This window comes from Electrona antarctica, assembly GCF_951216825.1.
Source record: "Electrona antarctica genome assembly, chromosome: 19".
Taxonomy (NCBI): domain Eukaryota; kingdom Metazoa; phylum Chordata; class Actinopteri; order Myctophiformes; family Myctophidae; genus Electrona; species Electrona antarctica.
The window spans coordinates 5,480,338-5,497,443 of NC_136800.1; the positions used below are offsets into that span (position 1 = coordinate 5,480,338).

Below are 17,106 nucleotides of genomic sequence, written 5' to 3' on the forward strand. Positions count from 1 at the left end.
GCGTATACTGTTGTCTGTTGACTTGCATGGCTCCCTGTTCTCCTCCAGGACTATGAGAGTAAGCTGGAGGCCCTTCAGAGACAAGTGGACTCTCGCTACCTTGAGTCCCCCGAGGAAGAGGAGGAGCCTGAGGAGGAAGGTGAGACTGAGCTGACCTGTATAATGTACAGTACACCAGGGGTTCTCAACGTTTTTGGCCGGGGACCCCCGGAAATGCTTTGGCAATGTCTCGGGACCCCCACCCCGCCCCCCAATATAAATTGACTGCTACAATAACCTTAACCCATTTTGGGCGGGAACCCCTTTTGGTGTTTTAAGCATTATGTTATAATTTAGCTATTGAAAAATAGCAGATCTACAAGCTCGTAGCGCGCCACCGAGTGGCGCGCTACGAGCTTGTAGGTCTGCTATTTTTGAAAAATCGTGAAAATAAATAAATAATAATAATAATTTGGCGACCCCCCGAGGGGTCGCGACCCACGGGTTGAGAACCCCTGCAGTACACGACACTGTTATATTCAACAGTCGTTTACACTAGCGTTTGTCTATTGTTGAGTTTGTGTTTGAATACTGTGAGTGTCAGGATGTTGAAGCACGAAGCCTGCCAGGAACATAGAAAGCGTAGGGTTAAATTAGTACCCTACCGCGCCACACCCGGAAAAGCCGGTTTAACAGCGATGTATTCTTTAATACATGTTTTAATACGATCAAATCGTTAGCTACCGTTCGTTAGCACAACCATAGATATATATAAACTTTATATATATCTATGAGCACAACAGTCCAGTGGGACAGCTGGCCGCGGCCATTTTGAAGATGCGCGCGCATCCACTTCAATTCTAAGCCCTGCACTCTAAGGCCTGTAACTCAGAAACGACATTGAGGGGGCCGTTTCTGGTGAAAACAAGGGTTTTCAACGGGCTGTAGCAGGCGCGCTGACACTCGCGGTCGGGTTTTTCCACTGCCGAGCGAGACAATAACAACCGGTCATGACACCACACACAGCAGTTTGTCATTGTAACATTCGGTTACGGATATTTGGCTCTTCAAAGTAAGTGTTACACACGATTAAACCATGGCAATACGCAATCGAGGGATGAATTAATGCTGGCAGGAATTGTGTTTTAAGAGTACTGCTACAAAGGTAGACTTGATTTGGATTAAACCATGCATTGTTTTCACCCCCAGTGCCGTGGACCAAGCGCGAGACTGAGCTAGCTCTGTGGGCGTTCAGGAAATGGCGTTTCTACCAGTTCACCTCCCTCAGAGACCTGCTGTGGGGCAACGCGATATTCCTCAAGGAAGCAAACGCTATTAGCGTAGAGCTCAAGAAGAAGGCAAGACTTTCTTTCTTTGGTTTCACTTCATTTTATTTTTGAGTGGTGCAAACCACTCCAACAACCAGCTTTGTCTGTATCTATGTATGTGTCTATGTATGTGTCTATGTATGTGTGTACCTGTGTGTACCTGTACGTGGGGCCACACAACCAGTGAGCATGGTTGCTATGGTTAGTGTGTGACGTCACTGCACCACTCAGTTCACACGGGTGTGATCTTTTTTCTTTTATGTACAGTATCGTTCTGGGCTGTTAAATGCTGCTTCTATTCTCATGCTTTGCGATATTGGCATATCCAGGGTTTTCTCAATGCATCGCTGCTGGCACACTGTAAAGTTGTTTTCCATCCAGGATGATTGTGAAATGGCCAGTCAGTATTAAGTAACTGGGTCAAGGACATCGCAGCTCTTGCATTGAGTGTCTGAGTCAGCAGAATCTTCATGAAACCAGTTGGTCTGCTCTAGACATCACATTAGTGATGCCAGAGACATTATCAAGGGTTCTCTTGCTATCCACTAATTACTTGCGCAAGTACTAGTTTCGCCCGTTGATGCGTATGCACCGTCCCAGCAAATTACGTAATGACTACTTGTGCCTGATACGGCAGTGGTGCCAGACTACATACATGTATACATAGGAACATTACCTCTAATCCTCCCGACACTAAAACATATCGTCATTACGTCACCATCGAAAACCAATTACACTCTGGCATTGGGACCTTTAATCCACATCTTTATTACGTCATCATTGAGAGCTAGTCATCATTGAGAGCTAGCTATATCAGTTATACCCTGACGTCATATGCTGGGACGGTGCATACGCATCAAAAGTAACCACAGTATACCGCTAATCAACTTACAAATTACATATACATATACATAGAGGCATTTCCTTTAATCCACCCGACACTGATCGAGATATACGTCACCATCGAAGGCATTGGGTCCTTTAATCCACATCTTTATTACGATATACTTCATAATACTACTTTTTTACGTGCAAAAAGTAGGTACGTAGCAAATGGCTAAACCTAATAATTCAATATTTCAATCGTTCTTTCAAAGAGAAGCTGAGATTTGAAAGTTTGTAGCGGTCGACAGTACTTGCGCGCTCTGCTTGCGCACTAGTAGGCCATTCATGGCCTACTTGTGTGCAACAAGTAAGTAGGCACTCGACAGAGTGCAGTTCTAATTCCCACTGTGTTCTTCTCATGTCATTTCTGCAGGTCCAGTTCCAGTTTGTTCTGCTAACAGACACCCTGTACTCCCCGCTGCCTCCGGACCTGCTGCCTCCCAGCGTAGCCAAGGAGAGAGAGAGACGACCGTTCCCCAGGACCATCGTCGCTGTGGAGGTTCAGGACCAGAAGAACGGAGCCACCCATTACTGGACTCTGGAGAAACTCAGGTACAAACCAATTGGCAATTAGCCTCTTTTAACCGGCTCTTAATTGGCATCATTGTCGCCAGGCAACGCTTCGCTTCCGCGTTGGTGACGTCATTGATTATTTTCCTTCATCCAGCCCAGAGCTATAGCGGCGATCCAAATGTTTCTTTTTGTATTGGAATTGAGCTCAGATTGAGGTGATCATACAAAGCTTCCATGTTTTTGGAGGTCAACAAAAAAAATGATGAAAAGTTGAAAACGATAGTATCCGCCGTGGGGTGCAGTACTTAGTTCAGACTAGTCAAACGACAACCTACCTCAAACCCTAACCAACCATAACCGCAAGCACGGGAGCGTCGGAATTACATGCGGATCCCTCTGCCCCGGGAAATGATTCCATGTTACCGGAAGTACTCAAATCCCGCTGGTGTCGCTTCAAGATAGGGCCGTGCGGCTCGCAAACCATGGTGCTTTGAGCCAACAGCACCATCTAGTGGCGGCAGGAAAGGAGTTAATAATATTGCGTGTGTGTTTGATAGGTTAAAGCAGAGATATATCTCTAAACTGTTAAATTTTGATGTCCATCCCCTGACACTGCTCTTCAATATTCTGTCCCCCCTTGCAGGCAGAGGCTGGACCTGATGAGGGAGATGTACGACCGTGCAGCGGAGGTCCCCAGCAGTGCGGTGGAGGACTGTGACCACGCCATGACAGGAGGAGACCCCTTCTACGACCGCTTCCCATGGTTCCGCCTGGTCGGGAGGTCAGTGCTTAATTACTCAATCTGGGGAACCCAGATGGAAAATAAATAAATATAGCTGCAAGCAGCGATATGACGGGGTCAAGGCAAAAAATATCATACTCGTGTGAGGTGAGGGAGGGGCGCTCTTATATCGTCATACATCATCATACTGTATACATCACATTCCGTGCTCAGCCAATCCAAATCATCTCAAATTTGGTACACGCAAAGCTGGCCAATCCAAATCATCTCAAATTTGGTACACACAAAGCTGGCCAATAAAATCATCTCAAATTTGGTACACACAAACAACACAAAGGTGGGCTCAAAAAGCATATAAACACTTGAGAGAAAGAAGACCACTCAATTAACAAATGATCGCTTTAAATAGCTGATTGGAGACTGGAGATGACGTCACTTTTTTGTTACGCTGATTGGCTGAAGGGTTGCATTAGCGGGGTCCAGACTCCACACAAATGAATGGAAATGCGATTTCAAGTGCGAGTGGTTAACCGGGCTACGGAAATCTTTGACGTCGCTTTTTGGACGTCAAGCGTGGATAGAGCGGATCATATAATTAATTCATTGGAGATCTAAAGGTCAGAGGTCCTTTGACGAATGACTGTGAGCTTCAGTTCTTGGGCGATTCTCACAACCCTCTACCATATTGCCGAATTTCGTGGAAAACGACTGCACAGAACTGCCAAAACTGTGAGAAATGGTAGAATCATAACAAAAACAATAAGGGGTCTTCTTCGCCCCTTCGGGCTTGACCCCTAATAATTACGAGGAATTAGACCGTTCCTCACCCAGGAGTCAGCCCAGCTCCTTATCCAGACAACAGTCATGTCAAAACTTGACTATTGTAGCTGGAAGTACCTTCACTAAAAACGCCGGGACAACGCTCCACACATCCCAAACTCTTCTCATTTGGGACGTAGCACTTGCCCTAGCCCCGACGACCTTACAGGCGTATGCAAAGGCTCAACTTATGTAACTTAGATACTGTAGCATTTTATGTAGACTTATAGTATTTTATGTAGACTTATATAGCATTTTATGTAGACTTATAGTATTTTATGTAGACTTATATAGCATTTTATGTAGACTTATAGTATTTTATGTAGACTTATATAGCATTTTATGTAGACTTATATAGCATTTTATGTAGACAGACAGACAGACAGACAGACAGACAGACAGACAGACAGACAGACAGACAGACAGACAGACAGACAGAAAACACTTATGAAATGAGGGGCGCCCAGATTTTTGGGGGCATGTTGTTGATGTTCTGTGAAAAATGAAATACATTTATTATTACAAGATGTAGTTCTATCAGCGAGATGACGTTTCTGATTAGTTACCCTAAATAAACATTAAAGTCCATAGACTTCGGTGGCACGAATTACATCGTAATTTACCCTAAACAAACATTAAAGTCCATAGACTGGGGCGGGAAATTTATAATTTGGGTCTCAACAAACAACAGTAATTTCGGAAAGCCATGCATTGGAGGCGCCAGCACCACCTCCTTTTTGAAGGGCGCTAGCCCCTCCTATGCCCAGCTTTCCGTGTTTGTATAAACGCAAGCATTGAAGACAAATGTGTGTAAGTAAGCACAAACATTGAACATCTCATTCCGTCCAATTGTGATTGGACGGATTGAGATGATGTAAGAGGATGTGTGATGGTAAGAGCGCCCCTCACTCACTTCACACGGGTGGGATTTTGTTTTACTGAATTTTACGCCGATTTCTTTACTATTATTTACTGTAGTCTACTAGACCCCCAGGAACAAACATCTGGCCACGAAATATCACGGGATCTATTGAATGTGAAGGGGGAGGTACTAGGAGGCTGCCATACTGTGTGTCGTAGGCTCAATGTGAAGGGGGAGGTACTAGGAGGCTGCCATACTGTGTGTGTCGTAGGCTCAATGTGAAGGGGGAGGTACTAGGAGGCTGCCATACTGTGTGTGTCGTAGGCTCAATGTGAAGGGGGAGGTACTAGGAGGCTGCCATACTGTGTGTGTCGTAGGCTCAATGTGAAGGGGGAGGTACTAGGAGGCTGCCATACTGTGTGTGTCGTAGGCTCAATGTGAAGGGGGAGGTACTAGGAGGCTGCCATACTGTGTGTGTCGTAGGCTCAATGTGAAGGGGGAGGTACTAGGAGGCTGCCATACTGTGTGTGTCGTAGGCTCAATGTGAAGGGGGAGGTACTAGGAGGCTGCCATACTGTGTGTGTCGTAGGCTCAATCGTCGTCGTCGGTTTGTCACACTGGAACGTTGCTCTCCAGTGTGCTTATCCCATTCCGAACGGGAACCCCTTTTGGTGTTTTTCGCCTTTATTTTATATTTTTTATGGAGGGACAGACAGTAGGCTGACAGGAAATGGGGAGAGAGATGGGGGGGAAGACATGCAGTAAAGGCCGTCGGGATCGGGAGTCGAACCCGCGGCACACTGGATTACCAGCCAAGGTGCCTGGACCAATGAGCCATGGCCCAGGCCCCCTTTTGGTGTTTTAACTAAGCATTATGTTATACTGTAGCTATTGAAAAATAGCAGATCTACAAGCTCATAGCGCACCACCAAGTGGCGCGCTACAAGCTTGTAGGTCTGCTATTTTTGAAAAATCGTGAAAATGCGGCACAAATCTTTGAATATATATTCTTTCAGAAGACTTTTTGTTTTATTTCGACGTCAGGCCTAAATGGCTTATACGTTGGTGTCTCCTCAGATGACCTAACTCAGTCGTTCTCAAACATTTTATACCAAAGTTACCACCTCAGAAAATAGCTGTGCTCTTGACCATAATAACTGATAACTGTTAAAAAATCACACCCGTGTGAACTGAGTGGTGCAAGGTCTTATATAGCCTGATCAGCTGTGGTCTGACGTCACGCACTAACCATAGCAACCATGCTCGTTTTTTTGGTACAAACACGGGTACACAGGTACAAAGCCAGTTGTTGGAGTGGTTTGCACCAAATACAGGAGTGTAGACCTGCCTATTCAGCTATGCACAGTTAACACAGGAGGGGATTTTAATTTATTCCTTGAATGTTTTATTTTTTTGTTCCATTCCTATAAGCCAATAATGCTGCTGCTCTTACAAAACTCGGTCTAATCACTAATCGGCACAACTGTGCTAATATGATATTTCTAATGTGATTAATCCGTTCTCAAATCTTCTATTAACGGCTAGGTGTTGCTGTCATCATTGTCATGCTCATTTCAGCACGGCGCTGGATAGCCTATTTCAACCAATTGCTTGGTCAGAAGAAGTAATATAAATGTAGTAATATAAATATTTCATTCCCCTTTTGTATTTTGTCTCCTTTTTTGGGGGGTGACTCCTCTGTGTACCACCAGAGGGGGGGGAGGGGCTCAAGTACCACCAGTGGTGCCGTACACGTACCACAGGTCGAGAATCACTGACCTTGAATCATTGAAGGCCCCGTCACACCTGTTCACAGTGGAATTGAAGGTGTTTCTCCAGTGTGAACCAAGCCCCCAGTGAGGCTCTCCAGCGTTGAAGCACTCGGCCCTAGTGGTTGGAGTGTGAACTGCAGGCGGACCCGTGGTATTCATAACCGGGAAACCCCGTGCAGCTGGGCTTTAACATTGAGCGCTCGGTTGCACTTCCGCATTTGACCACCAAAATGTGGTGGTCAAATGCGGAAGTAGACGGTTCTTCCGGGTGCTTCAAAACGCCACTGAGCAACTTCCACTGACATGAATAGCGGGGGGGGGGGGGGGGGGGGGGGGGGGGGGCTATCGCTCCGGTTCGGTCTCTATGCTTTTATTACTCTATGGTGTGGACACGCTGGTGTCTCTCCAGGTGACCTAAACGAGTGAAACTCTTGTCACACTGTTTGCAGCGGTGGGGTCGCTCCCCGGTGTGAACGCGCAGATGCCTCTTCAGATGCCCCAGCTCGGTGAAGGCCCTTTGACATTGTTTACAGTGGAAGGGCCTTTCTCCGGTGTGGATGCGTTGGTGTGACTTCAGGTGGCCCACCTGACTGAAAGTCTTGGCACACTGTGCGCAGCGGTAGGGTCGTTCCCCGGTGTGAACGCGCAGATGCCTCTTCAGATGCCCCAGCTCGGTGAAGGCCCTTTGACATTGTTTACAGTGGAAGGGCCTTTCTCCGGTGTGGATGCGTTGGTGTGACTTCAGGTGGCCCACCTGACTGAAAGTCTTGGCACACTGTTTGCAGCGGTGGGGTCGCTCCCCGGTGTGAACGCGCAGATGCCTCTTCAGATGCCCCAGCTCGGTGAAGGCCCTTTGACATTGTTTACAGTGGAAGGGCCTTTCTCCGGTGTGGATGCGTTGGTGTGACTTCAGGTGGCCCACCTGACTGAAAGTCTTGGCACACTGTGCGCAGCGGTAGGGTCGTTCCCCGGAGTGGACGCGCAGGTGGATGCGCGCCTCGGGTACGGTATAGAAACTCTTGTCACAGTGCCTGCAGGGGAACGCTTTCTCTCCGGTGTGGACGAGCTGGTGTCTCCTGAGGGGACCCGTCTGACCGAAAGTCCTGCCACACTGGTTGCAGTAGAACGGTCTTTCTCCGGTGTGGATACGCCGGTGTCTCTTCAGACTGCTAATATCCCTGAAGGTCTTATCGCACTGTTGACAGGCGTAAGGTTTCGGCCTTGTGTATTTCGGACGATATGTCTTCATTGCTCCCGTTTGAGTTAAAGTCTCGGTAAACGGTCGACGGTTGTCGGAGGATCCGAGTTCATCCGTGCAGGCTCCTTGTTGTTTCTGGCTGTTTACGGACATTGTTATTGGCTGACAGGCTGTCGACGTGACCCGTCCGCCGTTCCTCGTCGGGCAGTAGAGGTCGTTGTGGCTCGTCTTCGTGTGTTCATGGAGGAAGTCCTGACACATGAAGGCGTACGGACACTCGGAACAGGAGGCCGGGGCCTGGGAAGGCTTTGACCTCACTCCTTCCAGGAGTGCTGGTTCACCGTCACTTCTGCTACACATTTTCTGAGTAAATGGACATCCGTTCTGTCCGGAAGACAAACCCTGTGCTGTTTCCCTGTCTCTCGCTGGCTGCCCCAACGCTCAAAGAAAACACACTCTTAACAAAGTTGGGAGTCTGCAGTCACATTATATGGGCTGACCAGACCTCTGTTCTGACATCAAACACAAGACAGCCCATTGGAATGCCTGTCTGACGATGTCTATTTGTGCAGGAACAAATAGACATGAAGATATGCGGGAACGCCTACTGAGTGGCAAAAAAATATGTATGGCCATGATAGCCCATACATCCAAACAGAAAAGTCCAACTGATTGCATTAAATGATATTAACCCATTTTGGGCGGGAACCCCTTTTGGTGTTCTAAGCATTATGTTATACTTTAGCTATTGAAAAATAGCAGATCTACAAGCTCGTAGCGCGGCACCGAGTGCCACGCTACAAGCTTGTATTTTTGAAAAAACGTGAAAATGTGGCGCAAATTTGGAATATATATTCTTTCAGAGCGAACATTTTTAACTCAAATCTTTGCTTCTGGGAGGGGTCCCTCCCTGGAACAACATAATTTGAGATTGTGGTCCGCAGCCAAATACAGATCATTCTGGGGCTCTTTGACATGAATAAGGTTGAGCACCACTGACATAGAAACATAGGGTTTTTCAGAGAACTGTCAGGATTTTAGAAGACATTTTGTAGAATCGGCCTCAGGTCTTTTTCCACTCACTTTGCCACTGGATTTGCTATTCACTTTATGCATCTATTCCTACTAACAACAACAGTATAGATTCGGCTGTTAGCAGAATGTGTCTTGACTCTTGAGAGATTAGCGAGGACTAGACCACCAATCCTCAGATGTGTTATTCCAAGTGTAACAGGTTCTCCACACAGCGAGTAGTTTAGCTAGGTTATCCTTCCCAACTGACCAGTGTGATCCGCCTGCTCTAGAATTCTAGAAAGTGATTTCTGGTCGGCGCACTTTTTTGACTTGAGAGCTACCTTCAAAATGCCCAGCTAAACGAGATCTACCCACCCAAAAAATGTATATCTTGCTGAAAATAGTTTTTCTTTTAAAAGTACCTTTGGAATATTGGCGTTGATGTCACATATAATAGAAGGGTGGAAATGGAATTGGTTTTTTTTTTTAGTAGGCCTACTGTATATACACTGACACCACGGCGCGTAATCAGCGCCTCAAACTGTGACTCTGCCCACCCCCGGGAGAAGTTGTGATTTGCTCTCGTTTACTGCAATGCAATTTGCGGCATTTTAAAAACAATATTGAGCAGAGTAGCGATTATCAAACGTATTTGCAATGCCATACGTTGAAAGATCTGTTGCCCGTGGACAAGGCACGCTACCTCCGCAAGTTAGATAGCATCGGCATAGATGTTTGTCCGTATGTGATTAAGGATTGGACCAAGTTGCATTGGCAGCCATATCAAATTCTTACCCCAGGCTAAAACCGGATGTGACGTTTTTGGGCGTTCCTGTCTAGCGTGGTGTCAGTGTATAACTTTGTAATGCTACTGAGGTTTGTGCGCAACACTTTTGAAAACATAGAAGATATTGCATTGTGAGTTTGAGCTGACAGGCACTTTTTGATGTCAAAAGTCAAGTCGCCTTAATTCAAGTGGCAGATGCCTATTTAAAATTTAAATTATATATTTTTAGGGGCATCATGTGATCTACCTGCAGTCCTGCACAGCCTTTGTGATCTACTGGTAGATCACGATCTACCTTTTGGGCACCCCTGCTCCACATGAATGCCAAATCAAATCTCGTCTCACCAGTCACACATAAAAAAATCACACCCGTGTGAACTGAGTGGTGTAAGGTCTTATATAGTGACGTCACATACTAACCATAGCAACTGGCTTTGTTAGTTTATGTGTCTGTTTGTCTGTCTGTCTGTTCGTACCAAAAAATGAGAATGGTTGCTATGGTCACCCAGTTCACACGGGTGTGATTTCATTACGTCAGACATTACGTCAGACCACAGCTGATCAGTAAGACCTTACACCACTCAGTTCACACAGGTTTTTTGGTACGGACAGACACGGGTACAAAGCCAGTTGTTGGAGTGGTTTACACCACTCAAAAAATAGATATATGAAACAAGGTATTCCAAGAAATATCCTACTTCACTCAAATTCATCAAATTACTAATTGAATCTGGTGGTCGAGGGGAATCATTTTGAGGGAAAACTGCAACAAAAGTTGATCCTAGGCTACTTCCACCCTACCATATTGAATAGAATAAAAAAAAAACCAAAAGGTTGCGCTTGAACTGACAAGGCCTATATTGCCATGCCTTTAAAATATTAACCAATACAAAAGTTAACGCTAATGGGCTATAAGCACACAGAATAACTCCTTCCTACTTCCAGGCCGCTACTTGGTTCCATTTAGTGTGCAGTGGTTCTCAAACCTTTTAATTTTAAGGACCCCCATAACTCTGAGAGTGTACAAATGGAACCACAAATGGATTCCATTTGTACACTCTCAGAGTTACACACCCGTACGCAGGGCCATTTGAAACCCACTGGGTGTAGCAGTGTGTTTCCCAGTGAGCCAACATGCACAGTAGCAGCACCCTGCTGTTTGACCAGAATGGAACAACAGAGCCTTCATTAGTATCATCTGTAACACCTGAGAAGGGAAGTAGGGAAGTGGCCCAATAGAGGGTATGCGCGTGACATCATCATCAAACCAGGAAGTTATGCAGGAACGCCTACTGAGTGGCAAAAAACTTCTTTCTGGCCTTGACAGCCCATACATCCACACAGAAAAGTCATATCTGATTGCATTAAACAACATTAAACAATGTTAAACTCACTTTGCCTGTTGCTTTGCCACTCGATTTGCCACTCGATGTGCCATTCATTTTAAGCATGCGCATACTCTCTATAAGTTCTTTCCAAAATGGCGTGTATGCGTGATAGAGCCCGCAAGCCCATTTCACCTCAACTTTGTCGCCCCTTGCCTTGCTTTTAAAAGTTGAATGAATAATAATAAAACTCTTACGTCCTTCCTCCAGGGCGTTTGTGTACCTGAGTAACCTGCTGTACCCCGTGCCGCTGGTTCACAGAGTGGCCATCGTCAGTGAGAAGGGAGAGGTGAAGGGCTTCCTCAGAGTGGCCGTACAAGCCATCTCAGGTACAGAACATAACATGACTTTTGGGGATTGTTGATGTGAAATAGTAATGTATTGATAAAGTCCAAAAGGGAAGCACCGCACATGTCCAGAAGGATTTGACGGACGTGCTGAACAAAACATATACGTATACAGAAAGAAGGTAGGATGTCTGCACACTGTTTCTTAAGCTCCCAACGTTTACTACTATAGTTTCCTGACAAAGACCCGGAAGGGTAGAAAGTTAGAAACGTTGATTATTCTTCAAAATAAACGTACTGGGAGCTTAAGAAACGGTGTGCGGACATCCTACCGTCTTTCCAAATAGTAATATATTCTCATACGTTGTTAAAATGTCTGTTTTTAGGTGAAAAATATACTTTCTTCAATGTTGAGTCACCTGGACAGTCACCTGGAGAATAAAAAACACAAATGCTCCTTTGGCTGTTGTATGTGTGTAGCACTGGCGTTTAATGTTTAATATTTGTTAATGTTTAAAAAGACAGGCCCAATAAAATAAACATTGCACTCAACTCCAAAGTGCAGACTGCAGATACAAACAACAATCTGCATGATTTAATTAAAGTGCACACTTTAAATAATGTGATACATCACATGAAAGGCTAAGTTTGCGAGTGCAGTATTATTGTATTTGACGACAGGCACATCCCAGTTTGGTACCTTGAACCCATTTTGGGCGGGAACCCCTTTTGGTGTTAGCATTATGTTATGCTTTAGCTATTGAAAAATAGCAGATCTACAAGCTCATAGCGCGCCACGGAGTGGTGCGCTACGAGCTTGTAGGTCTGCTATTTTTGAAAAATCGAAGAACGACTGACATAGAAACATAGCTTTTTCAGAAAACTGTCAGGATGTAGAAGACATTTTTAGAATCTGATCTCAGGTCAAAATGGGTTAAGAATGAGTGGTTCACTTTTGTTGATATTTGGAAATAGGAAGTATGGAAATAGAATGTAACATCTTATATTTACGTAATTATCTTTCACCTCCTTGTGATAATACTTCATGTTAAGAATATGAAAAAGGTATTAGAGACAAGATTTGTAAAGGACAATTATTGTCAAAAAACAGAAGCTTGATGTGTTTGGAAAGGTACTGTAACTCTTCTGCTCCGCTGAAAAATGTGATAACAATTTGGTACTTGTAAAGGGTTGTCTGTTGTCTGTTGACGCGTGGCTGGGAGTGCATTTGGAAAGGGGGCATTGATCTCTTTTGCATTAAGCCATAAATAAATATCACGTCTCTCTGTCACTCCAGCTGATGAGGAGGCTCCAGACTATGGCTCTGGTGTGAGGCAGTCAGGCACGGCCAAGATCTCCTTTGAAGACCAACAATTTGAAAAGGTACTGCATGACCATTCATCATGTCCTGAATCTCCTGATAGTCTCACACATTTTTGGGGGGACTGAACTTTCGTGTTGATGCTAATAAGCACAATATTCCCCTGGGATCTGAATCAAGCCCCCAGTGAGGCCCTCCGGCGTTGAAGCACTCGGCCCTAGTGGTTGGAGCGTGAACTGCAGGCAGACCAGTGGATTCATGACCGGGAAATCCCGTGCAAGCTGGGCTTTAACATTGAGCGCTCGGTTGCACTTCCGCATTTGACCACCAAAATGTGGTGGTCAAATGCGGAAGTAGACGGTTCTTCCGGGTGCTTCAAAACGCCACTGAGCAACTTCCACTGACATGATTAGCGTGGGGGGGGGGGGGGGGGGGGGGGCTGCTATCGCTTCGGTTCAGTCTCTATCCTTTTATTACTCTATGATCTGAGATATGATATGATGTGTTTCTCTCTCGCTCTAGTTTCAGCGACAGGAGTCGTGTCCTGCCGCCGTTATGTCTCATTCCAACACGTCCAATGAGGAATTGCGTATCGTGGAGGGGGAAGGACAGAGCTCCGATTCCGCTGATGAGGTCAACAACAACAACTGTGCAGGTGCGGGGGGAGTCGTCATGAACGTTTTAAGTTGCATTCTTTCTTTCTAGCTAGTGGCTAGCATCTCCCCGTGTGTTGATTGAGGACTCGTTTGTGTCGCCTTAGCTTTTGACTACATTAACCATTATTTTAAACGTTATTAGCTGCTGAAAAATAGCAGATCTACAAGCTCATAGTCCGGCACCCGAGTGCCGCGATACGAGCTTGTAGATCTGCTATTTTTGAAAAATCGTGAAAATGTGTGCAAATCTTTGAACATTATATGCTTTCACAGCAAACGTTTTTTAACTCATATCTTTGGTTCTGTGGAGTCCCTGGAACAACATATTTTCAGATGGGGGTCCAATTACATATAATTTTTGGGGTCCTTGACATGAAATATTTTGAGAATCACCGACATTTTCTAGAATCTGGTCTCAGGTCTTGGGTTAAAATGATTCTCTGTCTGTCTGTATCTGAGTGAATGAGTGAGTGTCTGTACCTCATTTTGTATTTTTTAATGTTTCCCTTCCTGTGTGGGTCATGCAGCCACCCCAGAGGCTCCAAACAGCCCACTGAAGGGTCTGGGTATGGGTCTGGACCTGCCCCTGGACCTGTCACTGTCACAGGACAAGGTTCTCTCCCACCTGAGGGTTGGCAGCACATTCACCTTCAGAGTCACCGTCCTGCAGGCTTCTAGCATCTCGGCAGAGTACGCTGACATCTTCTGCCAGTTCAAGTGAGTGAACACCTTTTTCTTTACGCTGTGGTTCCTCAGAGGCCGTCTAGATAGAAGGCTCTGTGTGTCAGTTTATGAGTGTGTGTCTGTCTGTGTCTGTCTGTGTGTCCGGGGCTAATCTCACAAACCAGTGGACTGATTAGAGCCACATTTTGGACTGAAATAATGCCCAAATTTGGAGTTACAATATATGTCATAGATAGTCATAGATAACTGCATCATTTTAGTCTTAAATCCAGATGGCAAACACAACAGTGTGTAACCTAGCCGCATTACATTTCGATTCTTAATTAGTTGTGGAGAATCGTCCTTGTTCTATTGTGGCAGCCAGAAACAGAAATGAGAATGGGTTTTCTTCTTACATACCATATCTGTTAATATTTCAAACCAACATGAGCCAAAAATATATGCCGTAAAGAAATGACTCATCTATAAACTGAGTATTATCACCATTCTGTGTCTAAGAGAGCTTACACTACTGTGTAGAGGTAGAGGCATGATGGGATACAGAAGTCTGAGATGATTAGCATTTGAGTAAAATATGTCAAAGCATACAGCATACAGCTTTCTCTCTATCGAATGAAATATTTCTAGTTGCAATTCGGAAGTTGTACTGAGGTGGTAGCATAATATCACTGACATCATGGATGTTGTGAATGAGACAAAATGGTTGGACATCATCATGACTGTGATGGCTTTACTTGTCTTATAGTTTCATCCACCGCCACGATGAGGCGTTCTCCACCGAACCGTTGAAGAACACAGGCAGAGGTCCACCTCTCGGCTTCTACCACGTACAGAACGTAAGACTAAATGCAGTCAAAACATTTATTTTGAGTCCTGTCATCATACAATTGACCATATTAACACGGTGGCCATTTTGCTCTTACTTAGATTTGTGCCTCATTTTCACGATTCTTCAAAAATAGCAGACCTACAAGCTCGTAGCGCGCCACTCGGTGGCGCGCTATGAGCTTGTAGATCTGCTATTTTTCAATAGCTAAAGTATAACATAATGCTTAAAACACCAAAAGGGGTTCCCGCCCAGAATGGGTTAAGTCTTACTCTGTAGCCCCTTCCTACTTAATTTACTCCCTCACGAGTATGTAATCATGTGTCTGGGTAGCTCAGACGGTAGAGCACTCGCCTTTGGACCACAAGGTCCTTGATTTCATCCGGGGATCAACTCAGTGCGTTAGTAGTACTAGTAGCACGGCTTGGGCAACTAAGTCGTGCGGAACTAATGGTAAGTATTGGGATACTAATGGTAGGTGTTACTGTACGTTCCACTCCAGCAATCAATCTCCACGGGTTCTAGCCCAGCGCATTGAAAAAGGATTAGCCAGTACTACTACTATGTGTGTATTAGTAATAGCAGCTCCGTGGCCTTGTGGTTAGAGTGTCCGCCCTGAGACTGGGAGGACATACCAAAGACTATAAAAATTGGACCCAATGCCTCCCTGCTTGACACTCAGCATCAGTGGTTGGATAGGGGGTAAGTCCCTGCGACATACTAGCGTCATGTCCAGGGGGTGCCTCACGCTACAGAAACAGCAGATAGGCTCCTGCCCTGTGGGCCTCATGGCTCGGCAAGGCTACTACTACTATGTGTGTATTAGTAATAGCAAAATGGCTGCTGTGTGAATATGGTCAATGATGTATACATTAGCCGCTTGCATTATATTACTATGTTATATGTTATGTTATTTTGAGGACTACTGTATATAAAAGGCTATAATGGCTGTTGGGCCATTCTTACCACAGCCATTACAATAATATGGTATATGAGCTGGTCCTAAAGGTGGCCTTACACTAGCCGATAATCGGGCATTTTTTGACGCTCGGGGGGTGCCCGACTCAATCGATCTGCTCGGGGCCGCTCAAAGCGCGATCGGGATCGGCCCGATCAACATCAAGAATGTTTGATATTTGCTCTGCCCCGCTCCGATTATCCTGTAGTGTGTGGTGCTATCAAATTTCATATTGAAAAAAATCGGTACAGTTGTTTTAAAAAAACAACCTTTAAATATGTTTCAGATCACTGTGGAGGTGACCAAGTCGTTTGTGGAGTATATCAAGACCCAGCCCATTGTCTTCGAGGTGTTTGGCCACTATCAGAAACAGCCTTTCCCACCCCTCTGCAAGGACCTTATCAGGTGAGGAAGGACCACCCCCATCTCCTCTCATTACTCATTATGGCCAAAAAAATAACATTTTAAGGAATATTTTACAATATCTTTTTTGTCTCCCTGTAGTCCGTTGAGGCCTTCCAGGAGACATTTTCCCAGGGTGATGCCCTTGTCCAAGCCAGGTGAGCCACCGGTCGCTCTTGACTCACCTGCAAGTAGATACTGCAATAACTGCATATAATATTCTTGTATTCATAATATTGATAGATTTTTATTCTTACGTGTGTTTCCAGGAACCCAAGGAACACTGTGTTATTACTGCATATCACCGTATTCTGTTCCGTACTTTAACCCATTCTGGGCATTATGTTATGCTTTAGCTATTGAAAAATAGCAGATCTACAAGCTCATAGCGCGCCACCGAGTGGCGCGCTACGAGCTTGTAGGTCTGCTATTTTTGAAAAATCGAAGAACCACTGACATAGAAACATAGCTTTTTCAGAAAAGACATTTTTAGAATCTGATCTCAGGTCAAAATGGGTTAACTATGTCCTCATTTCTCGTACTGTCGCAGTGCCGGCCACCAAACTGAGCACCCTGCATCGATCCACAGCGGGACCAGGCCCGTGTCACTCCAAGTACGACCTGATGTCCTTCTTTGAGATCTGCGAGCTGGAGGCCAATGGAGAGTAAGTGGCAACGTTACCCTGGG

At 45.3% G+C, this 17,106-nt stretch overlaps 1 protein-coding gene across 8 annotated transcripts in view; it reads left to right on the forward strand.

The window, feature by feature from the left end:
- kif1ab (kinesin family member 1Ab) overlaps positions 1-17,106 on the forward strand; it is a 60,427-nt gene that overhangs the window by 27,437 nt on the left and 15,884 nt on the right. For all 8 annotated transcript variants that reach the window (XR_013788375.1, XM_079488596.1, XM_079488595.1 and 5 more), the window contains exons 22-33: positions 49-139; positions 1,189-1,337; positions 2,566-2,744; positions 3,349-3,486; positions 11,495-11,613; positions 12,869-12,954; positions 13,415-13,547; positions 14,076-14,265; positions 14,978-15,068; positions 16,303-16,421; positions 16,521-16,576; positions 16,969-17,083. Coding sequence is in view for 7 of the 8 variants with exons in the window: in XM_079488596.1 (XP_079344722.1) it covers positions 49-139; positions 1,189-1,337; positions 2,566-2,744; positions 3,349-3,486; positions 11,495-11,613; positions 12,869-12,954; positions 13,415-13,547; positions 14,076-14,265; positions 14,978-15,068; positions 16,303-16,421; positions 16,521-16,576; positions 16,969-17,083 (1,466 nt within the window). In the remaining variant the exon portion in view is untranslated. The remainder of the gene's footprint in view (positions 1-48; positions 140-1,188; positions 1,338-2,565; positions 2,745-3,348; positions 3,487-11,494; positions 11,614-12,868; positions 12,955-13,414; positions 13,548-14,075; positions 14,266-14,977; positions 15,069-16,302; positions 16,422-16,520; positions 16,577-16,968; positions 17,084-17,106) is intronic.